Source organism: Pipistrellus hanaki, assembly GCF_964339955.1.
Source record: "Pipistrellus hanaki genome assembly, chromosome: 17".
Taxonomy (NCBI): Eukaryota; Metazoa; Chordata; class Mammalia; order Chiroptera; family Vespertilionidae; genus Pipistrellus; species Pipistrellus hanaki.
In genome coordinates, this window is record NC_140519.1 from 39480674 (window position 1) to 39506003 (window position 25330).

Below are 25330 nucleotides of genomic sequence, written 5' to 3' on the forward strand. Positions count from 1 at the left end.
TACCTTTTCTCTTCCCCTCTTTTTCCTTATTCAATGGCAATAGAATTTAAAATAAGTCATGTCATTTTACCTTAACTCCTTCTGGTTTGTATATCTAAAAAAACCCAGGACACTATATATCATCTCAAAATCCTTACCACACCTAACTAAATTAACATACTTTCTTAATATCACCTAACACCCAGTCCATATTCAATTGCCTCAAAAATGCCTCTTTGGTTTGTTCAGATCGAGATCCAAACAAGAACTTCTCATTATAAATTTCTTCTAGTCTAGAATAACCCTTCCATCCTTCTTCCTTTTGCAAGCCTCTGACTTACTGAAGAAGCCAGGTCAGTGAGATGTGCGTGCGGCATTCTGGTTTGTCTGACTGCTTCTTAAGAGAGACTCGTCTAAGTCTTTCCTCCAGCTCCTGTGCTTTCTGAGAGCTGAAGGTTTGATGTAGAGACTTGCTTAGAATTAAGATGAACTTCTTCCTTTTTAAAGTCACAGCACTTTCTAGGTGGGACTGATTGCAGGAGGCACGCAGGTGTAGTTGTCCTAGGGGTGCAGAGATCCTTTGGCTCCCGTTGTGAAGTTCCCCATCAGCCTTTCCTCTGATTATTACACATTCACACCCGCCGATGACGGCCTGCCTCCGTTCTTTTATCACAAGCTGCAAAACGGTGAGCTTCCTAACTCTCTCCTATGCTGGGGTGGGTTTCCACACACAGGAACTGCCTTGGCACCAGCGAAGCCCAGAGCAACTTGAGTGGAGGAGAAAACCGCGTCCAGGTGCTAAAGACTGTGCCTGTGAACCTTTCCCTGAACCAAGACCACCTGGAGAATTCCAAGCGGGAGCAGTACAGCGCCAGCGTCGCCGAGAGCCCTGCCATCATCCCCGTGTCGGGAATCACGGTGGTGAAAGCCGAGGACTTCACCCCGGTCTTCATGGCCCCGCCCGTGCACTACCCCCGGGGGGACGGGGAGGAGCAGCGTGTGGTCATCTTTGAACAGACTCAGTACGGTGCGCCCTCCATGGCCAGCCACGGCACCTACCTCAAGGATGACCAGCGCAGCACCCCGGACAGCACTTACAGCGAGAGCTTCAAGGACGGGACCTCCGAGGTGAGTCCCTGCTCTTTCATCAGTAGCAAGAACCTAAATCCAGAACCCCAGTTAACTTTTTTATTTATTATTTTTTAAAATATATTTTATTGATTTTTTTACAGAGAGGAAGTGAGAGGGATAGAGAGAATCATTGATGAGAGAGAATCATTGATCAGCTGCCTCTGCACCACCCCTTCTTGGGATGTGCCTGCAACCAAGGTACATGCCCTTGACTGGAATCGAACCCTGGACCTTTCAGTCCGCAGTCCGATGCTCTATCCACTGAGCCAAACCAGTTTCGGCAAACTTTTTTTTAATTTTTTTATTAATTTAAAAACAAATTTAAGACCTGTTGAGTTTTTTATTTTTTAAAATATGTTTTTATTGATTTTAGAGAGTGAGGAAGGGAGAGGGATAGAGAGAGAGAGAGAGAAACATTGATGAGAGAGAAACACATCTCTTGGCTGTCTTCTGCACACCCCCACTGGGGATTGAGCCATAGCCGCAACCAGGCAACCCAGGAAAGCGATCCCACTGGGAATCAAACCAATAACCTGTTGGTTCATGGGTCAACGCTCATTGCCCACTGGGATCCTCAGCTAACTTTTGTCTTCTAAGTGGAATAAATGAATTGAGCTGTGAGTTGATGGCTCTTTTTTAAAATGTGTTTGTATCTTTTATTATGAGCAGGTTTCCATAAACCATTGGTGTAGGCATGCGGAGGAATATATATATATTTTTTTTACTCTTAGCTGACAGATTCCTTTGTTTTAGCTTTGATCTTAAAAATTAAATATTTATAAGGAATCAAGAGATTTTCGTGTGGAAACTTCCTATTTTTTAAAAGTTTTTACCTTGACCTCTTCTAGTTTGTAACCTTCTCAAAGGGTAGCTACAGTTGTCTGCCTATTCTTTAAAACAACAACAACACACAATATAACTTTCTACGACCTTGTCTGATTGAATATTCAAGAAAGAATTTGTATTTTCAATAACCAAGTGTGTGTATGTGTGCTTTGTACCCATTCTCCTGTGCCCATAGAATTTATAGAAACAATGATCGCTGCTGGCTTGTTTGCTTTAGAATCACTCCACATGGGAATGTGAAGTACATGCTTTTTCACCAAAGGGCTGCCCTGATGTTTTTCTTATGTGGTGTAGAAATATTCCATTAGTCACAGAAGAGCCCATGGATGTTGTCCAATGTCAACGAACCATCCTGCTCTTTGGGGGATGTGTTATCAGTTGTGTTTGTGTTGTAGATAAAGAGGCTGGTGAAAGGAAGCTATTGTAGTTGGGGTTTTATTTTTAGGTGCATGAGAAAGTAACTTACCAGAAACTATATATGAAGATGATTCCCACTGAATTTGGAATAGTTGGAATATTTTAGCTGCTCTCATAGTCTTGGAAATCAGTGTTTACCTTGCATATTGTATTTCAATCTGGCTGTGAATTAAATGGAATGCTCTATTATGATCTTTAGCTGTGGCATGGCCAACAGGCTATAGATTAGGTGAGCTCAGGAACCTCACCAAGGAAATTTCACTAAGGGAAGTTTGTCTAAAATCTAGTATTCTTTTAGGAATATTATTAAAATGTCTAAGACCCTTGTTGAATGAGCAGGTTTCATTCTCTATTAGAGAATGACTCATTTGTGTGTGTGTGTGGGGGGGGGGGGGGGGGTATCAGGAAGGGAGTAATTTGACCTAAATAATTAAGAAATATATAGATGCACTACATCAAATCACAGTAAGGTATGGTGATGGTGGCTGTCAGCTTGCCTTTAGGCATCCTACAAATTATATCAAAAGATGCCCAAACAGTTATAAAGCATTGTAACTATAGCCAGAATGGACCAAGCATTTTGGTTCTGATTCTTAATACTAAATCATTTAGGGCCATGTGACCCATTAGTATGACCATGCCTCATAGAGGATGGTGATATATTCCAAGTGGACTCTACATTTAATTTTTTTTTTTTAATTTGAAAGACAGTGTAACAATTAAGGGGGGAAAAATTTAAACTCGAGAACAGTAATTCTGTGTCTAAAACATATCAACTATTTTTTTTCATAGTTCTTGTTCATATGCACTGATAGTTACTGAAGTGATTCTTTATTTCAGTGAGCATATGGATAATCTCTTTGAGTCCGAACAGTTGTAGTATATCACACCTTTTCATATCACCTGGGGGATTAGAATCAGGGGGATTAGAACCATAGACCTTAGATATCCAATATGTTTTAGTAGGCTAGCCTGTCCTCAGGCTGCAGAGCTCTATGGCATTGACAATAAGTTTATTCAAGGCCATGTTTATTAATACTGGTTCACTATGTGTTGTTGCAGGTTATTACATATTCCTTCAAAGACTTTGGAAATGCATCCCCTCCATCTCTAAAATAGTTCCTTAAGTATCTTTTCCTTCTTGCTCTCCTCCTATTCCAAATATTCCTATTTCTTAACTGTACTAAGTATAAGTACCTTTTCATAAATTCGTCCTGTCCAGTAGAACTTTCTGCAGCGATGGAAATTGTCTTTTATGCTGTCCCAGATGGCAGCCTCTAGTTCTATGTGTCAATGTAGTATTTGAAAGGTGGCTGTTTGACTGAGGAACAGAATGTTTAACTTTAATTCTAATCAACTTCCGCACATTTGGCTTGTGGCTACTGTGGACGCTCAGGTCCTTCCTTCAGAACCGGGGCAGGCCTATGTCCTTGACTCCATCCACGAACCACATTCGTACCTATCATTTTGTCTTGGTGGTCCTCTCTCACCCGGATTATTTCTTTTAATTTCTTCAGTAAACCCAGGTTCTCTTTGGCTTCCAAGGGTCAGAGCAAAGGTCACAGTCTCCATGAACTCTTCTAATATTGCTGGCTTTCCTTTCCTGGCAGTGCTTGTTCTGCACTTTTCCAGAGTGACTCAACATAGCCTTTCATAGTTAGTCATTTGCTGTAATTTTTTTTTTTTTGTATTGTTGTTTCTTTTCATGTGAATTTACCCATCTCCTCCACCAATTTTTATCTCTCTGGGGACAGTACAGTGCCTTATAATTTTTCTATATTTTCTCCTGGCACCAAGAAGATGATAAAGCCTCAAAAAATCCTCATTAAATGCTTTGCTGATTGATTGATTGATTGTACAAGAAGCTTAAATCTGAATCTTTGATTCTCTGTCATGAACAAATGGCTTCTCAAATAGCTTTCCAGAGCAAATTAAGTCTAAAAAATCGAGGTTCCACTGTATCACGCTTACTGTTCTTATACTTTATTTGCATATTTAGTCCTTCTAATCACTATAAGCAGGCATTTTACAGATGGAGAAAATATGGCACTTGCCTCAGTTCACACAGATAGCAGGCAGGAGAGCCAGAACTTAACCTTACACAGTCTTGCTCTGGAAACTATGTTCCAAATCCCTCTACTATGATGCTTGGACTATGATGTGTGTAATTACTGTCCCAGTAACTCAGGTTCTATGACTTGGAATAAGCATTAGAGGTAATAGGCAGTGGAAGAGCTGTTGTATGTTTGAGGAAACAGTCTCCAGATCCTGCAGACACTCTAAGGACACACCTGCAGACCCGTGAATAATACACAGAGCACACATGCTTTTTGGTGAGGATAGTTCCCACTGTGCAGGTGACATGTGGGTTCTGTGCCCACAGGGTGGTCCCTTTCACTGCAGTTGAGAATGTAATGCCAAACAACATATAATTCTCCTTTCTAAAGTGAGAACAAAACAGTTCAGATACATTTATCACTTTTTAAAATTTGTAATAATGACCTCACTTCTTGGTTTTAATTTCCATATCTTGGCTATTTTGTAGAAATTTCGAAGTGCTTCAGTCGGAGCTGAGGAATACATGTATGACCAGACATCAAGGTAGGTTACCAGGAGATGCCCCTGGAAACTGATGACAGATGAGCCTTTCAATGTACTCCCAACCCCTAGCTGGCTTGGCTCAGTGGATAGAGCGTCGGCCTGCGGATTGAAAGGTCCCAGGTTCAATTCCGGTCAAGGGCACATGCCCAGGTTGCTAGCTCAATCCCCAGTAGGGGGTGTACAAGAGGCAGCCAATTAATGATTCTCTCTCTTCATTGATGTTTCTATTTCTATCTCCCCTTTCCTCTCTGAAATAAATAAAAATATATTTAAAAAAAACAACAAAAGAAACTAAATGTACCCCCAAGTTATACTTTCTAACCTTTAAAAAAATACTTTTTTAAAAAAAATTATTGATTTGAGAGAGGAAGGGAGAGGGCTAGAGAGATCCCTGAAATTATATTCAGAACCATTTATGTTTATATGTGCTTTTTTTTTTTTTTTTTTTTTTTCCTGGGAAAGCACATATAAACATTTTTTCTCATTTTTCAAGCAGTCTGTGCCCTAAACAAGATGCAAGCTACTGGTGTAGGCAGTCCTTAATATCCTGTCCAGGCTGCAAATTTTATGATTCAGTGGCTATATTGGAATTGCTTTTTCTATACAAAATGACAGTGGAATTGATTCTGTCTTGAATGATTTATTTCCCACCTTGGTCTAAGACATATTCTGGAATTTTTTTAGTTTATCAGCTTATGCCTATGATTTTTATCATGTAAGAGGAATATTATTCTGTCCTTCAAATGGTTTCTCATTATAAAAGTTAAAAAAAAAAAAAAAGTTAAAAAAAATCGACATTGCAAAAATGTTCAACACAGGAAGCAAGAGTTGCCAGTAATCTTGTAAGCCATTTTGAGGGCTAAAAAAATAGTTAGACTCAATGAAGAGATTCTGATGATTCAGAAAAATACACAGTTTTTGTTATTGTGTCGGCAGTGTGAGCCGTCCTGTGGTGTAGCAGCAATAAATATTTCTGAATGAGCATGTTTAAAGAGATTATAATTCATACATGCTGCTCATTTTAAACAATTGATATTTTCTTCAAAGGTGGGGAAAAGAGTGTTTTTGTTAAGTTACATCATATTTTTTAAATATTAGGGCAATCATTTAGGGCAACAATTTGCAATCTTTTTCTGTAATGGGCTACCTAGTAAATATTTTAGATTTGGTGGCTATGCAGTCACAGCCACTCAATTCTGCTGTGCAGTGTGAAAGCAGCTACTGAGAAGCAGCCATCCACATTCACTACATGAAGGAACATAGCTGTGTTCCAATAAAACTTTATTTACAAAAACAGCCAGTGAGCTGGATTTGGCCCATGGACCATTTCAGTTTGCACATACCTGTCACGAGTGCTTTTGCAGGCTTAGAAAACAAAACACACACACACACACACACACACACACACACACACAAAAAAAAAAAAAAAAAAAAAAAAAAAAAAAATTCTCCCAGTTATGGAACTAGATGTTTATTAATGAATGTTTTGAGTTTTGGGTTTTCACATTTTGAAGCTTTTAAAAGCAGAATATATTTGCAATATCTTGTTGAGACAAATAGAAGGTGATTTACATGTATATGAATTGGACAAAAGCATTCACACACTTGGTTTGGGACTAGGATAAAAGCAGCAAGCTCTATACATTCTTAAACTTCAGGCATTGCCTATTGCCAGCTAAGACCCAATAGAGGTTTTCCCAGCACAGCCTCGCACCCTTGGCCAGGCACATCACGGGCTTCCTCTCCTTCCAAACCATCTGGTTTATGGGCCGCTATTAAGAATGCTGTCTGTATACACTGTGCTAGCAGTGACCTTTGGTCTGGTCTCATCTCTTTTGCCATATGCTGTGTTTTGTCTCCGAAACAGAGTAAATATGGGTTAATATTCATACAAAGTGATAATCGATGTGAAATGAAATTGATCAGCAGTGTTCGGGTGAGTGGCTCTGACCCCTGTTTGCTTTTTCTGTTCACAGCGGCACGTTTCAGTACACCCTGGAGGCCACCAAGTCTCTCCGCCAGAAGCAGGGGGAGGGCCCCATGACCTACCTCAACAAGGGGCAGTTCTACGCCATCACGCTCAGTGAGACTGGCGACAACAAATGCTTCCGACACCCCATCAGCAAAGTCAGGGTAAGGGCCGCAGTTTCTTCAGGAAATCAGAGGGATCAGAGGAATGCAATCGCTGCCTCCGAGCCTTGTGGGAAGGGTGTGGGGAAAAAAAATTCTAAAATAAATAACTCCAGAACAAATGTCAGAGAGTTGGGGCAAGCGAACTTATTGGCTCGCGGTTTATCATTTTAATCAGTAACCAATAAGCCCCGGGGAAGGGACGTGGTTGGGACATGCTTTCTGAATGTCTCCAAGGAATTTTCCCAGCTTCATTCATGGTCTGTGTGATCGCTACCTAGCTGCTGCTGCTGCTGTTTTTAATCAGTTGATTTAAATTTTTTCAAGTGAGGAGCTGTAAGTCAGAACACATTTCTACATGTTTTGCTGCTACTTTCTTTTCTGTAAAGGAGAAGGCCATTCATCTGTGTCCCCAGACCCTTTGCAACTTTGGTTAAGAGCCCTCGTGGCCCAGCGCTTACTCAGGAGCCCAGGGGCGAGGCGTGCTGTGATCCCTCCCAGGAGTGACGTGGAGGAATTTTCACGTTCACGGTACTGGTCCGATGTGTGGGAAATGAAAGTGCCCTGGAGGCCTGCCAGCTTCTGGCACTCTCGCTGCTGCCAAGAAGGGAGGGAACCGTAATCCCTCGCTACTGAAAAGGAAAAGTAGAGCAGAAGCTCTGGAAAGAGGCTGGAGGACTTTCCTGCCCTGTTGTAAAAAGCTTTGTGCTCCTAGTGTGTAAATGCTTCAGAGGAGAAAGGATTCAGGAATATTACAAATCAATGACATAATCTTGTGGAGTGTCTAAGAAGTATGTTGGATGTGGAGTGAGAAGGGAGAGTCATATCCCTGATACTGTAAGGAGGGTTCTTTGAGCTGGTTTATTTGTTTGTTTTTGGTACCCTCTTCATTATCTAAAGGACAGTGAATTAACACGTACAGTATCTAGCTTCATGAGGTTGTTTATAATTGAGAACCGAAAGGAGTTTTTGGATTATGAGTTTCTATTGAAATAAAAAAAAAAACATAGTTTACCTTGTATCATTTGGTCTATGAAGTATCTGTGCCGTACATTTGTACTCATCAATGTGAACTCATCTTTTAATTTTCCTCTCATTACTTTAACATTTCTCTCATTAACCCAGTGTTCCAGCCTCAGGCACTTAATTAGGCCAGAAACAGATATTTCCTCCTTTATAAATGGTGCCAGATTCTATATTTAAGGATAAGAAATTTCAAAAATGTGCTTGTTTTCAGTACCAGAAAAATATTTTTTTTTGTATTCCTACTTACCTCAAAAAGTATTAAATTTGCTAGTAATTAGTTTATCTGGTTGTTTATGACTTAGGTTAAAGATGATGTAGGATTTTTCCCCCTTATATGCTCTTTTCATTTCCAATCATTTTTAAAACAATTTTTATTGATTTTAGAGAGGAAAGGAGAGGGAGAGAGATATAGAAACATCAATGATGAGAGAGAATTATTGATCGGCTGCTCCTACACACCCCACACTGGGGACTGAACTTGTAACCTGGGTATGAGCCCTGAGAGGAATCGAACCATGACCTCCTGGTTCATAGGTTGATGCTCAACCTCTGAGCCACGCTGGCTGAGCTCCAATCATTTTTTTAAGTAGGCTCACTTTATTTATTTTAAAATATATCTTTATTGATTTCAGAGAGGAAGGGAAAGAGACAGAGAGATAGAAACATCAATGATAAGAGAGAATCACTGATTGGTTGCCTCCTGGACATCTCCTACTGGGGATTGAGCCCGCAACCCAGGCATGTGCTCTTGACCAGAATTGAATCCAGGATCCTTCAGTCCACAGGCTGATGCTCTACTTATTGAGCCAAACTAGCTAGGGCAGTAGGCTCATTTTAAAACAAAACCATGTAACTGAGCATGTCTGGGCTTTTGTAAAGCAAGAAAAGCAGCATCACAGAAATGCACCTCTGGTAGGACTTTCTGAAGAGACCGTGTGAGCAACCGAGGCCCAGAACAAAAAGTAAGTTCCATTATCCTTGCCTCCTCAGAGCGTGGTGATGGTGGTCTTCAGTGAAGACAAGAACCGAGACGAGCAGCTGAAATACTGGAAATACTGGCACTCTCGGCAGCACACGGCGAAGCAGAGGGTCCTCGACATCGGTGAGTTGACCTCAGCCTCCCTGCGTGGTCTTTGGCGAGCTGACAAGTCGCCATGATGCACAGGAGGTCCCCAGCACAGAAGTCACAGCCAGGACCCATGCAGCTCTCGTGAAGTGCTAGGCACCAGGCTAGGCACTTCTCCTTTGCCACTACATATAGTGCCAATCAGGCTGAGAAGTTGAAATTGGGCTGAGTGCAGAGCACTTTCATTGTAAGAAAGGTAACTGTGTCGCATCCATAATGGTAATATATTTAGGTTTGCAAGAGCCGTGTCCGTGTCTAAGCAGGTCGTGTGAACTCTGATCCCTCGGTGACGTGAATGACCAGGTGCTGTGGGCTTTAAGGTACAAACCTGGATAGGGAGTTCTAGTTCTCTACTTCTCCACCCAGTGTTCCTTCACTCTCACACACGTCTTGTGCCAATAGTACTACGTGGTTAGGCAATGAGACCTTTGAGAGACCTTCCCTGGCATTGAGAAGTACTGAATCTGCCCAGTACATTTTCTGGAGGCCGTATACTCCTAAGCACAATGTCTGTCCCCCAGAGACCTGAGGCCCCTCCACGAGACTCAGGGTCCAAGCAGGGGAGCAGAGCCCATGCCCAGTGGAGCCATGAAGGGGATTCTTTGCAAAGGTTGGAAGAGCTGGAGGCACCCTGGGGCAGTCCAGAGATGAGCAGCTGCAGGAATCTGTTGCTCTTACCCACAAGGCTGGAGGATCAAAAGGAGGAGAGGATGGTGGGTGTTGGAAGTGTCATCCAGAAAGAGCTGGAATAATGGTGGGGCTGCCTCAGCAGGAGCCGTGGCCACAGAGGGACCTGCTTTCCAAAAGGAGGCAGAACACCAGGGGAGTTTCTGCAGAGACTTCTCTCAACACCAAGAGCAGGGAGGCGAAGGAGTGCCCTCAGACGCAGGTTCAGAAACCAACCTCTGAAGCCCAGAGCAAAGCAGGGAAGTCAGGATTGGAAATAACAGTTTCTAGAAATTACTCAAAAACACAGGCAGTAATATACATGTCTCTAAGTAATGTGTAGCATGTTCCATGCTGTTTCCACAAGCAGCAGGTAATTTCTCATGTATAGGCTTCATTACTCCGTCCTTCAGACTAAGAGGCTGCATGCAGTCCCAGGGAGTGCAGAGAAGGTGGAGGATTCCATCGTGCTGAATGTCAGAAAGTATTCCCGAGCAATTACATCAGAAGGATGTTTGCACACGTTCTATCTTCCCCTGGCTTGGAACCTTTGATCAATGGCAGAGAGGTTAGTGACTAAGTTAAGCTGAGAGACTCATGGTAGAGCATATTAAAACTAATTACTGGTTTACCCTGCAAAGTGTTTATGCCACTCTTTACCTCACACCACACACACACACACACACACATCTTCTATTAACGAGTCCCACATCTTTAATAAACGAGGAAATGGAGCCTAGAGAGGCCTGTTGACCTCCCATCCTAAAAGACATGTCCCCATTAATTAGTGCGTGAGCTGAGATAAGAACAGTCTTGTTCGCCCAGGTCATGCACTGAACCTCCAAGGCGGACTGGCTAGGACACGGGTTTGGAGATACTTGCCTTAACCTGCGTGGTAGCCAATCTGCAAGGAGCCGAGGAACAATTTTATTTTATTTGAAAAGTTAACCTTATAATTATTACCCAAGAAAATGAGAGGAGCATTTAAATAGAAATGTGGACTAGGTCCAACTAAGGCAAATAATAAAAGCATGTGACTGGCATACCTGTTTTTTTTCAACTTGGATATTATTACAGGGTTTGCTTTCCTTAGACCGAAATGATTCCTCAGCTCCCATAGGACTTCAGATCTTCTCTCTCTTCTTCACCGCCTCCTGCCTGCCTTCAGACTTTTCTCTCATAGAGTCCTACTCACACACACACACACACACACACACACACACACGCACGCACCCACTGGGTGAATGACAGCAAGCAGAGTGACCTAGTTTAGCACAGTGGGAGCCCTTGGAAAAATATCTGAAACCAGACAAGTCACAAAATAAAGCTACCGATCGAGTCTACTCAAGCATTGGGGTAATTCCCAAATCACGTTCAGGGGCAGGCGCATTTTTCTATTTGTTCCCTTTCAAGTAGAGAAGGAAAATTAGACGTTGGACCATTAATTCAACTTCATAGAAAGAAAGCCAGAAGCCACCACAGATAAACTGAGGCACACTCACCTGGACTTGTCCTCTTGTGGACCCAATTAAGAGTCACTTAACTGCTTTACGGTGTAGGTGTTCTAAAAGAATGAATGTGGCCGGGTATGCACCTTCAGAATGGGTGGTCTGGATAAGGTACTAGGATGGATCCCACAAGCATCTACAAATAAGCATCATTAATTGAGGGTCACAGTAATGTAGCCATTATTGGTATACTTTTGTAGTGAAATTGTGAGATCTGCCCTGTGCTCTTTAGTCAAGCTTTCTCTTTAATTTGGGTCCACAGTCATCTTTCCCTGTAGGTGATTATAATACATCAGCATGTACGAGCTACATTGTTAATATAAATCCTGTAATTTTCCGAGGGTAATTGGCAGGCAATTATAGCACATCTTCGGCTATGAATGTGTGATTATAGGATTTTCATTTGTGCCCTCTTACAGATCTGTTTCTTAGGAGCCAGTTTTTAAAATTGGGCCCTGTTGATAGAAGTTGTATATTAAGGCAAAGCTTTCCATGAAAACGTAGGTTCCAACGAAATCGACACATTTCTTCAAGTCTTGTTCTAAATGGTTTTCCCTGAGAGTTCAGACAGAAGCCTATGAGAAGGCAGGTTGCGCTGACCACTGGGAGTTACTCAGCTGGCGGGGGATCTGTCCAGGGGGAGGGGGAGGAGCGCTCTTGTCTGCAGCCATACTCCACTTTCAGATACAAGTTGTGATGACAATTAAGTAACACACACACACACACACACACACCCCGTTTTGGTTTTCCCAGAGGAGGTGTCTCTGGCTGTGTGCTACCAATGTGTTCTCTTACAGTTTTCATAGCCAAACCTGGACTGGGCTAGTCAGAGCTGTGCAGAAAGGGGGAGGGTGGAGATTGGGGAGGAGGGATGGGAAGGCGGTTGGGGGAGGCAGCTGCCACCTTTCAGAAAGCCAGGTAGTCTGCATGAATTCATGGCCCAGATGGGCCTAGGAGACAAGAGCTCCCTTAAGCTCACCCCTCTTCAGCAGGGTTTCCCACCCTGCCATTCATCTCCTCCCCCAGGATTAGACAAATCTGCTCTCTCCCTGCAGGAGGGTAGGTGCCGGCTACCTTCCTTTACAAATAGTCCACGTAAATGGAATTTTTTGATTGTCATTGTTTTCCTAGACTGTCTCCACACTTCCAAACAGGTAGGAAAAGGAAAAAGTAAACTTGACTCAAAACAAAACCCCTTGAGAGCCGCCAACTTAATAACCGTAACAACAACAACCGACCCTCCAGGGCTGGTGGGAGTCCAGGCAGAGGGAGCGCTACATTAGCACAGAGGCCGCGGTCCCTCCTCCTCCGCAGGAGGGGAGAGCCGGGCCTGAGGCAGGCACTGTGGCCTGGGTCCTGCTGTCTGTCCTCCGCTCTCAGTGTGAGCACCAGCTCTCCCAATCCAAGGCACCCTCTGTGATAGACACGTGCTATAGCTGCTGCTACAGGAAATTCCTTTTCATCTTCAACTTCAGTTAGGAAACATTTAGGTGATAAAAGTATGGTGGGCTATTAAGGTTTAAAACATAAAATGCAAGCATTTCTAAAAGTTGAATCTTAGGTCAGGCAGCATATATTAATTTTCAGTATTTGAGCCATGGTGGGTTTTCAGTTACTCCATGCACATTTCTGCGTGAGTCCTAGAAGCTCATTTTGTTGAGGACAATAGCTTTTTGGGGGGGGGGGGGGTGGAGTGGGGATCACTTCCTCCCCGGCAGCTGTGCCTGGGGTGATCGGGGCGTCCTGATAGAACTTTCTAGATGCTCTGGAAAGGGTCCAGAACAACGCCATGGTTCACCAACTGCCCATCTGCCCAGGTCCTGATCTTTGCAGACTTTTTTCAAGCTCTGTGTTTCCTAAGAGAGGAGCCCACTTCCTACCCCAAACCCTAACTATTACTCATGTCTCAACCCAGTGTAACCTCGTTTTCATTAAAATTTCTGAATGCCAAATCTATAGGCCTATTTCTGCCCCTCGCCAGATTTTCTAGTTGCTTCCTGTCTCTCCTTTGTTCCTCCTCCGAGGCTCCCCTTGCCTGGAATAGCCCCCTCCTCCTCTACCTGGTAGATCGTTTACCCCTAAAGAACTCTGTCCCCACTTGGGGAGATCTTCCTAATCTTCCTGGCAGAGGTATCCACGCCCTGCAGGGTTTGGGTTTCTATCTAGACATGTTTCACTTGGTTTAACGTTTTACATTCTGTCCATCACACTAGATGCTGAGCTTCTTGACTAGAGAGAGGATTTTTATTTTATTTTTTTTACCTTTGTATACCCAGCACCTGCTGCAGAGCCTGGCACAGAATGGATGCTCACCCAGTGCTGACGGGCTGATGAACACCGCATGTGGTTTTGTGTGTGTAGGTAGCACTGCGGCAGCAGGCACGGGTTTCGCTAGCTGGGAAATCAGGCTGGGTCATGCACACTTCTGTGCCTTTCTCAAAGAATCGATTTTGGTCCTAGTATTCTAGATGCCAGGGCGGCTAAATGTGTATTTGATCTTTAATTTCTTATATTTAAAATATTATTTTATTATCGTATAGCCCTTAGGATGAACTTCATTGCTAGGATAGAAATGCTATACATACACTAATAAACCAGGGGCTAAAAAAATATATTTGTTATTGAATTTAAAAAAAAAATTTAAATTTTTTTAGATAGGAAGGGAGAGAGAGAGAAAAACATTGATGTGAGAGAAAAACATTGATCCCACACTCCCCCTACTGGAGGTTGGGGATCAAGCTGCAACTCATACCTGTGCCCTTACTGGGAATCAAACCAGTGACCTTTTAATGCACAGGGTGACTGCCCAGTGGAGCCAACCAGCCAGGGTGAAATTACTCCTTTTTAACGTAACTAGAAATTATTATTGTTTCCCAAACAGTAGAAATTGTTTAAAAGCAAATTATCAAAAAGTATTTTTTTTCAGCTAGATTTAGAAATTAAATATTACAATGTATGTGCTCATTTACCATCTTTCTTACTGCTCCTGGGAAGTGTGTTTATCTGGTTCCAGGACATTATCTGTATATATAAAAGCCTAAGTGACTGTCACAACCGAAACAACCAAACGGACAATTGAACAGGCTGTGTGGGGTGACCAGGTCAGCAGGGGGCGGGCAGTGGCAACCAAATGACTGAACAGCAGGCTGCGTGGGGCAACCAGACCAGCAAGGGGGGGGGGGGCAGTTAGAGGTGACCAGGCTGGTGGGGAGGCAGGGGGGGACAGTTGGGGGTGAGCAGGCCATCAGGAGGGGCAGTTAGGGGTGATCAGGCAGGCAGGCAGGCCAGTGAGCAAATAGGAGCCAGTGGTCCCAGATTGTGAGAGGGATGTCTGACTGCCAGTGGTTTTGGTTGATCCCACAGGGGTCCCAGATTGGAGAGGGTGCAGGCTGGCTGAGGGGACACCCCTATCCTTCCCCTCCCCTCCCCCCATGGGTATAAATTTTGTGCACCAGGCCTCTAGTAGTTAATAAACCTTTTCTGATATATAGTTTCCTTTCTGCTGATGATTTAAAAACCCTGAATTCAACAGAAGGAATGCTCCAGAGAGGATGGTGGGAGGCCCCTCTGAGAATCTATTTTAATGAGAGGGTGAAATAACTCCTTAAAGAGATACACACACACACACACACACACACACACACACACCCCTAAAACTACTTCATAGATCCACTGTATTTAATACTGTAAAATGTTTATTCCTGTCCTCTCTCCCTTTTTTCACATTTACTGGGCACCACATTCGTTCCCCCCTACTTGGTGGGACTTTTCCTTTATTGTTAGCTATATAAGGTCATGCTTTCATCTCAAACACATAACCCAGGCTTTCCTTGATTTCATGTGTTTTGCTTGGGGCCCGACTATTTTCCTTCTTCATTGATTCGTTTTAATGAAACAACAGATAACCTGACGATCTCACATTTCTTTAGTATTATTTGTTCGGCTTGAAAAATGACAAATGGTAGCTGGAGGCAGGGTCTCATGGCTTCTGAGACTCTGTTTACTGAACAGAACGGCAGGGCTGGTGGTCTCGGCCGCCCTCCAGGCCTCGCTCACCACGCCTTTCAGCACGAACAAGATTTACGTCTTCCCAACAGCCCCCCAAGTGCGAAAACAGGCAAACCTACCGTTTTTCCTTTTTTTTGTTTACAAAATCTCAAACTTGCCAAGAGAAAGTTTTCCCCAAATTAAACTGAGCCCTTGGCGATGTAGAAGCCAAAAAGGAGGGGAAGCTGATCTGGAGAAAGTCCTTTGAAGGGGCTCCAGGAATGCGGAGCCGCCACTGGTTTCTCCGAAAAGATGAGGTCTGGGAAGAACTGAGCACTCAGCAAATGATCGGCCCCTCGTTGCTCAGCGAGCCCCCGAGGTGGGTGCTGGTACCATCTCCCCCCCTCAGACCAGGAAGCACCCCAGCTTACAGAGGTTCTGCGGCTTTTCTGAGGTGGCTGCTGATCCAGGTGAACTCACACTGGAGCCCCCAGGTGCTGTGGTCAGTCACCATTACAAAGGAAAATCCTGACAGCGGCAACAGCTTCCTCCCTTGAAGGACAAAATTATCTTCTTTTTTATTTATTTATTTTTTTTTATTTTTTATTTTTTTTTAAATATATTTTATTGATTTTGTACAGAGAGGAAGGGGGAGAGAGAGAGAGAGAGAGTTAGAAACATCCATGAGAGAGAGTCATCGATCAGCTGCCTCTTGCACACCCCCTACTGGAGATGTGCCCGCAACCAAGGTACATGCCCTTGACCGGAATCGAACCTGGGACCTTTCAGTCCCCAAGCCGACGCTCTATCCATTGAGCCAAACCGGCCTCAGCCTTTTTTATTTTTTTAATTGATTTTGAGGAGAAGGGAGAGGGAGAGAGATAGAACATCAATGATGAGAGAGGATCACTGATTGGCTGCCTCCTGCACGCCCCACACTGGGAATTGAACCCACAACCCAGGCATGTGCCCTGACCCGGAATCGAACCATGACCTCCTGGTTCATAGGTTGATGCTCAACCACGGAGGCACGCTGGCTGGGTTGTGTCTCTTTAAGGAGTTATTTCACCCTCCCAAATCTTCTTGAAGAAATCTAAGAAAATTAGAATTTCCATTTTGAAATAATACCGACACCTTCTAATCATGAATGGGAAAATAGACAGGAATGGCAACACAAGTGATTCAAATCACAGGGATTGCAAAAATCACTCATGTAGCAAACTAGAATAGCCAGTGCAGTCTCCCCTCCCACACCCTGCTCCCGTCACACACATCACAGGCTCATCGCCCATGCCTGTTCCCAGCGTGGTTGAGCATCAACCTATGAACCAGGAGGTTCTGGCAGCTCTGGCAGCCCGGGGCCATGGAGGCGATGGGGAATGGAGGTGAATCTGAATGGAACTTGAGCAGCTGAGGGATTGAGTCTGTGGTTCAAATGTAGTGAAAGATAATCCATGTGATGGTTTACAGTTCTTGTAATGTGTCCTAGTCCTGCACCTCCCATTACCTAAAAGCCACTTCTTTTGTTTACATCTGCTCTGCCTTGTACCTCAAAAGCCCAACTTTATGTGTTTCAAAATTATTGCTGACACAGAGGGCTGCCTGACGCTAGAATTGGTCTTTGAGAGGCGATAGAGTGTCTTACCATAGAATAGCAATTTTCAAGACTCTTATGACGAATAGAGTATCATTGTTTGAGAAAGAACTCAATTTTCTTTTATGAATGAGTGTTGCTCTTTAACTGGGGGGTATTACAGTTTCTAGAAATATCCTCTGGGGTGGAAAGAGGTTGGGCACTATTGTGCTAGGGGTAGGGCGCCCGTGTGTAGGTCTGAGAGCATGGCTGATGCCACTTTGGGCAATGCCTTCTGCTCCTGTGCCTGTCACCTCTTGTCCCACACCCGTCAGTCCCTGAGGGTGTTACTGTATAACTGGTGAAACGAAGAATGGAAAACTGAAATAAAACACGGCTAGTTCATGCAGAGTACAAGAATAAGTTCATTTCCAAAGCACTATCCCTGTCTTCGCATTCAGCGGGCTTTCAGAAAGTACCAGACATGATTTGTAAGAGACGAAAGAGTTTGAAGAGACAAAAGGGTTTGAATGAAGTTAAATACCACTGAGTAACATAGATGAATAAAAAGAGCTTAGTTTTAAGCCCATCCAAGTTGATTTAAGTTCAGCTGGAAGCCACACTGCACATGGTAGATACATAAGCACGTGTGCATGTATGTCTGCACACAGGAAATGACCTTGGGTCAGTTTGAAATCAAGTCAGGATTAACATTCTTTGAAAAATGAATTGAAATAGAATAAAAGTACTAACATACATGGAACACAGTACTGGGCTACCATGTACAATGCTTATCTTATGCTACAATTATGACTAATACAACATTGATGTAACATTGGCCCATACAATTTCTTCTTTAGAAATAGGTGCTTCAAACCGAAATAAAATATTAGGTTTAGCCTAAAGGGAAAATTCCAAGAAAGGTTGCATCTTAAATGATACCTGTGAGAATATAATAGTCATTAGTAATAAGATTATCAGCTCCTACTTTAGTATCAAGAGTCACTCTTTTTGCAGTGACATTCTATGAGTCACAGATTATGTCTTCATATAATTTCTGCCATCAGTGTTTTGGATTGTGTATGGAAAAGTGCTCATTTGTAAGGTTGTATTATCATGAAGATTAGAGGGTTCTGGCTTCGTATGTTGACAGAACTTCTTAGGTTCCACTCTGAGCTTGGCCCCTTAAAAGTAAGCGACCGCCGAAACTGGTTTGGCTCAGTGGATAGAGCGTCGGTCTGGGGACTGAAAGGTCCCAGGTTCGATTCCGGTCAAGGGCATGTACATTGGTTGCGGGCACATCTCCAGTAGGGGGTGTGCAGGAGGCAGCTGGTCGATGTTTCTCTCTCATCAATGTTTCTAACTCTCTATTCCTCTCTCTTCCTCTCTGTAAAAATATCAATAAAATATATTTAAAAACAAAACAAAACAAAAAACTAAGCGACCATTAAATTATGCCTACTCCATTCCATAAAGTAGGCATAATTTAAAAAGCTACTGATCAGGATTGTCCACACGAATGTTTGTGACATATATATACACCAGCACACACGTGGCTCCTAAAAACGGGTGCTGTTCCTGTTATTTGCTCAGGGGCCGGGACCAAATGATGGAGATACATTTAATGCCCCTACAGCCCAGCTCAAGTGTCCTCACACCTGAGGAAACACATCCACCTCTGACTTGGGAGAAGCATTCTGGAGGAAGTAGCTCATTGGCCTTCTCGTGAGCCATTCGGTGTGAAGGAGCTGCTTTTTTTGAGTTTTAAAAACGTCTCTGAACCTACTTGGACTAAGGTTGACTTAGTTCACCTGTTTAGAGTCCGAGCGAATCCTCCTAGAACGACCCTGCACTGTTTTCCTGAGTTGGAGCTGATCCCATGTGACCACTTCACAGACAAAGAGGACCACTGGGTTGAGGTCCGGTGAGATGGGCAAAGTAGGACCATCACCCACCATGGTGCCAGCAGGATCTGTTGTCTTGGGTGCTGTCTCTCTCTTGGCGAGGAGGAAATACAAGTTTGGAGAGGGCCATCGCTCACTGAAGGCCACAGGGCTTGGTGAGAGAAGGACAGACATTAAATTCAGGCCTGTGTGTCCTCCCCTCCCTCGTGCTCTCTTTCTGTGCTTCTGTGCCTCCCTAAGTGGATTCCTCGTATATCCAGTTCTCAAAACACACAAACCACCCCGTGTTCTTGGCTTAAAAAGAAATCTTTTTCGGCTTCAGTGTGTGCACACCGAATTGGCAGTAGCGCCCTGAGCTGTTTTCAAGCATTCCAGCTTCATTATTTCACCAGTCCAGACAGCATCCACATCTTTCAGGAGAGAAGCAATTTTTATATTAATTACACCGTTCCTTTTAATCTCCAGCAATATATATACAAAAATAATTAAAAGGGGTAGTTATAATTTACCCAGCATGTGAAACTTAATTAAGGGGAAAGCATTAAAAATTCCTTTGACGGCATTCCAGAATCACACACATACACCACTGATCATATGCAAAAAAAAGAAAAGAAAAGAAATAAAAAGAAAAAAAATAAAAGATAGCAAAATGATTTACCATCATGCTGCCCGTAGCAGTTAAAATAAAATAATCCAATCCTATAATTCTGTGTAGAATGTAACTTGCCAGAAACATACATGAAAGCATCGCGCATTCACCCATGCTCAATGCCCTTTGCTGAAACACCCGCTGTTTTCCCCCAAAAGGGCTGGCTTTTGAACTTTTGGTCTCCGTGGTGCCTGCAGGATGTGGAGGTGCTTTCTCGGCTCCTCTCCAGGGCAGCACCCCACCCTCGTTCTCCTCTCTGAAGGAATTTGTAATCAAACATGTCTCTCTGTCCCGTCGAACTTTCCACAGTGTTTCTCTACCAGCCAGTTGCCGTGGAGGCTATGCTGTGATATTTTTTCTCTGCGAGGTGTTAGGATCTGGTGACGATTTGTTGTTTGGTTTGCAAGATAAATATAGGCAGTGGTTACAAGTTTGGCCTTTGGCAGCAAGCAGACCCGGATTCAAATCTCTCAGGTTGGCCTGCTACCAGCCACGTGGTTCTCTGCAAGCAGCAACTTCTCGGCAGGAGGACGGTGCCGGTACCTACCACAGGCTGGGTTGTGAGGATCAGGGGAGGTCACGTTGGTAAAAGCCTCCACACAGCCTTGACACCCCCCCCCCCCCCCCCCCCCGTGAGTTCTCCGTTTGTGGCAGTTTTTATTATCCCAAGAGTATCTACATTTTAATGCCAGTAGATGACCATGCCTTTGTGAAAGGAATGAGTGTTTTAGGATGGGACTGCAGGCTTGAGAGCAAGCAGACTTCTTGGAGCAGGTGACACGCAAGTCTACTACATAGTTAGCGGTCTCGTCTTCCTAGATGGGGTGTTTGTGTCCACCCCGGAGGGAAAGGATTGAGAAGAAGGATGTGTCATGTGGGCCCTAGAGAGGGTACATGGCTGTGCTCTCCCTCACTCCTCGCTCTGACATTCCAAGGACACACACAACCATAGAGGACTCTGGGAAGTTTAACTCTATCCCTCGTAACATGACTTCACAATAAGGTAGACTTCGTGTTTATTTCATCAGACAAACTCCCATTTCTTCCTCCTATGGTTTTCTTCCTGATCATTCAAGCTAGCCATGCGTTGTTGGGTTGTCCCTTTGTGTAAAAATTACTAAGATGAATGAAAACTACCTTTTAACTTAGATTCAATTAGCATGCTTTTTTTTTTTTTTTGAGACCCATTTCAACCAGTTATAATTTTGTTCCATCATGTGGTTTTTACTATAGAAACATCTCAGCCATTTTCCTATGTATATCCCCATCCTCACCAAGTGGACGTTAGTATTATGTAGATATTTACAAACCGGTGTACATAACATGAGACAGTATAAAAGCTAAATGTTTTGTACACCGGTTTGTAAATATCTCCATAATTATAGGAAAAGCAAGTCCATCCGAAATGTCATATGGTCCCAATTACGTGCTGTATAATGCTTTTTAAAGTGGGGTGACGATTTTTCAGCGATAGTGGCTCTCATGCAAAAAAAAAAGTCACTCACTAAAATAACATGACTTCCCGATGATGAGAAGGAATCTCAGATGGAGGGGATTGAATGGTGACCCTCAAAAATGATATCTTCATGTTCTAACATCTAGAACCTGTACATATGATCTTATTTAGAAAAAAAAAAAAAAAAAGACTGTACAGATGTCATTGAGTTAAAGATCTCAAGATGAGATGGACTTTGAATTCAGTGACAAGTTTTCAGAAGAGAAGGGATAAATAGACCCAAAGGCACAGGGGAGAAGAGCATGAGGACAGCGGCAACATCGGAGGAACCCATCTACAAGCCAAGGGACACCAAGGGTTGCCAGCAACCACCAGAAGCCAGGAGGGAAGTGTGGGACCCATGACTGTTCAGAGCCTCTAGAGAGAGCCAGTCCTGCTGACACCTTGATTTGTCTCGTCTGGCAGAAGAGAATAAGCTTCTATTGTTCTAAACCTCCAGGTTTGTTGTAATGTGTCATAGCAACTCTAGGAAGCTAAGCTCATCGCACCAGCTGAGTGGTCGGCAAGCTCATTAGTCAACAGAGCCAACTATCAACAGTACAACGATTGAAATTTCTTTTGAGAGCCAAACTTTTTAAACTTAAACTTCTTCTAATGCCACTTCTTCAAAATAGACTCGCCCAGGCCGTGGTATTTTGTGGAAGAGCCACACTCAAGAGGCCAAAGAGCCGCATGTGGCTCACGAGCCGCAGTTTGCCGACCACGGCACCAGCTCATTAAAAATAGCTTCTACTGGTTGTAGCTGCCAAAGTTTACAAAACCTGGGCTTGAGAGACTTTCTTAAGGAACTAAGTTAAGGAAGGCTTAATACCAAGTGGCTGAATTTCTATGTTTACACCATAAATCTGAGCAAGCAACACTCATCAAAGGACACATTAACACAGTTTTCAGAGCAGGAGATACATCCATTAGCACTTCATTCATTGGACAAATGTGCATGTGGACAAAGCGCCATCCGTATGCGTATGACGGTCATGAAGTAGTAGGTGAATGGCTTAGAGCAGTGGTTTCTCAATCTTTTTCATCTCATGACACAATTCACTAGTGACTAAAGTTCTGCAGCACTCACATACATTTTTTGTTGATCTGACAAAAAAAAAAAAAAATAGGTATAATTTTGGTTCATTCATACCGGATGGCTATTGTTGTGTTGGCTGTTGTCGTTTTTTACTTTTTGACAACCTAAGCTCACAGAGGTCAGTGTCCCTGACTAAATTGCCTGTTTTAACATTCTTGCAGTACACCACTTGAAAATCCCTGGCTTAGAGACTAAAATCAAAGGATCAAGATGAACAGGCATTTCTTATATTTCATAATTAGAGGAGTGTGTGGCATCAGTCTTGTTGTATTTTTTTTTTTTTTTTTTTTTTTTTTTTTTTTTTTTTAGAATGCCTAGGGAGCCACTTATTCACTTCTTTTCTCACTCAACTAACATATGGGGTACATCTTATTCATATGATAGTAAACTCTGAGACAGCAGTATTTAAGATACGTTTCTTGCCTATGTATAGCATACTAGTATATAACGAATACAAAATGCTGGTGATAAGTAAACAAATACACGAAATATACATGCTATGAAGGAAAGACACATGTTAACGTAACCTCCCGGTATGAAGTAGCCTCATCAGTCTTGTCCCTTTGTGTGCAAATTAAACTTGACCAGAATCGAACCTGGGACCCTTCAGTCTCTGGGCCAGTGCTCTATCCGCTGAGCCAAATTGGCTAGGGCTAAAGTATTTTTTATAAGTTTATTTATTGATATGAAATGATGCTGAAGATGTATTAAGGGGCGGGGGAAGCAATTTGAAAATTAATTGTTATAATGTTGTTTAAAAATATTTATACATTTTGGAGAAAGGAAGATAGAGACTGAGATAAGAAAAATGAAGTATATACAGATATGTTTTTAGTGGTTGTCAGTGAGTAGATTGTGGCTACTTTTAAATATTTTTCTTATTTGTTCATGTTCTCTGACTTTCCTGTGGGAAACACACAAGATTTTATAGTAAAGTGTATTTGCTTCATTTATTCTCAACCTAATTCACAAAACAGAATGAGTTGTATTCATAAGAGAAAGTAATTACAGTTTTGGTGAAGGGTGACATGAATTTAGGTTTTGTGACAACTGAGGAATAAACAGTTAAGATGATTGCAGATGTGCGCTTTAGGGAAACAGTCTACAGCATTTTAAAGCATTAACTTAGGGAGCCCGGAACACCACCACCCTGCAAACAACCATTTGACAAGAAACATGGCAGGTTTTGTAGACAATGGTCACTTTGTACATCCTGGAAGTCAGCTGTGGTAACTACCTCCCATCCTAACTCAGAAGGGACATTGTAAGAGGTCTATTTGTTTTATAAATATCATTATAATTGAGTCTTCCTTTGACCCCCTGTGTGGGGTGGGCTGTGACTGCACAGAGGCATCGTATGGGGCCTAAGCGAGAAGGATGTGACAGGTCAGGGTGAAAGACTTAGCCTTAGGAAAACGCATGGTCATAACTTCATTTTAGAAAACTTATGGAGGCTTAGAGAGGAAGAACATGTGTGATTAGGTGATCAGTTTGTGAGTAAACCTGGCCTCGAAGAAAAGCAGAAGGGTTTTATCATGATGCCAGCCAAGTAGGATGTGACAAATGTTTATTTAGTACCTAAGGGACAGAATTACGGTAGGATGTCATATCTAAGGAGGCCAAGAGTAAGGAAAAAGAAAACCTCAGATGGCAGCCATAAGCTAGAAATCTCAGGCAGTAGTGAGCAGTGACACTGGGAATTTTATGTCCAGACCTGCAGACCAACTGAGGCCATGACCATGGAGACAGTGAGCAATGAAGACTTTTATCACAGGCATGTTTGAGGTACCCGAGAGCTTGATTACCAAAGGGCCCATCTCTGAGGAGAGAGAATGAATTGTGACCAATGGTCCCCATGGAATTCTATGTAGCTACAGTTAGATTGGAAAGGTCTGGAGTGAGGCTTGCCAGAAAAAATACAGGGTCCCCAGTTAAATTTGAATTTTTGATGAAGAACAAATATTTTTTTTTTTGACAAGTATATCCCAAATACTTGCTAAATCTGGCAACCCTACTCATAGCTCCATACAATTTGTGAAAATAAAAGCTATGTATGCAGGCAAATCAACACAACGTATAAGAATATGAGAGGCCCAGTGCACGAAATTCTTGCACGGGTAGGGTCCCTAGCATCTACTGGCTGCTGGCTGGTGCCTTCCTTCATTCCATGCCACCTCCTGTTGGTCAGCACACATCATAATGGGCAATTGAACTCCTGGTCAGTTGAACTCCCAAGGGGACACTTTGCATAATATATATATATATATATATATATATATATATATATATATATATATGCGCCCTGGCAGAGTTGGCTCAGTTGGTTGGAGCGTCGTCTGATATATCAAAGGGTGGTGGATTCAATTGCTGGTCTAGGCAAGTGCAAGAGGTGACCCATTGATGTGTCTGTCTTTGTTTCTCTTTCTCTTTCTCTTTCTCCCTCTCCCTTTAAAAAACCAATTTAAAAAACTTAAATAAATGAATACATTAATAGCTATTAATAGCTAGTGTTTGTGGGGTGGATAATAGGGATTAAAGCAACAAATAAGTCCTACATAAGTAAAAGAATAGAGGGCCTTGGTGATAGTGAGCTGAGTATGATTCTCTCAACCTCTCCCGGAATTTCCTCCTGAAGTCCTGCTGACACTGCCTGGAGGATGAACAGAATATTCCATTCTATGAAACAATCCCAATGGGATACCCTGGCGCTTCCAGCAAACTTAAGTGGCAGGAAAGTGAGCAGGAGAAGGAATGGGTAGGAGACAAGGGACTCTGGAGGGAAAGCAGTTTTATAAACCTAATAAAAAAATGACACTCATGAGCAAATCAGTTAGGAACATTGCTTCACCTAAGATTTAGTCTTTTTAATAGAGGAACATGTTGACAGCCTTATAAATATTCGTGAAAGAGTATCAGCAAGTATAAATCTTTAGCTGTGGCCATAGAAACAGCTAGAAGATGACGCAACGTTTCCGTTTCCCCATTGGAAAAAATGACAGTTCTGTCCATGCCACTGAGTAACTCTGGTTCTTAAAACCATTTTCTTTTCTAACGTTACAGCGGATTACAAGGAGAGCTTTAATACGATCGGGAACATTGAAGAGATCGCGTACAATGCGGTTTCCTTCACCTGGGACGTGAATGAGGAGGCCAAGGTGAGTGGAAAAGTAGCACTGATTTCACTGTTCGGAAT

At 42.9% G+C, this 25330-nt stretch overlaps 1 protein-coding gene across 1 annotated transcript in view; it reads left to right on the plus strand.

The window, feature by feature from the left end:
• GRHL2 (grainyhead like transcription factor 2) overlaps positions 1-25330 on the plus strand; it is a 117315-nt gene that overhangs the window by 51232 nt on the left and 40753 nt on the right. Inside the window, exons 4-8 of the mRNA XM_084864626.1 lie at positions 714-1107; positions 4919-4974; positions 6951-7107; positions 9121-9232; positions 25198-25292. Coding sequence (XP_084720752.1) covers positions 714-1107; positions 4919-4974; positions 6951-7107; positions 9121-9232; positions 25198-25292 — 814 coding nt within the window. The remainder of the gene's footprint in view (positions 1-713; positions 1108-4918; positions 4975-6950; positions 7108-9120; positions 9233-25197; positions 25293-25330) is intronic.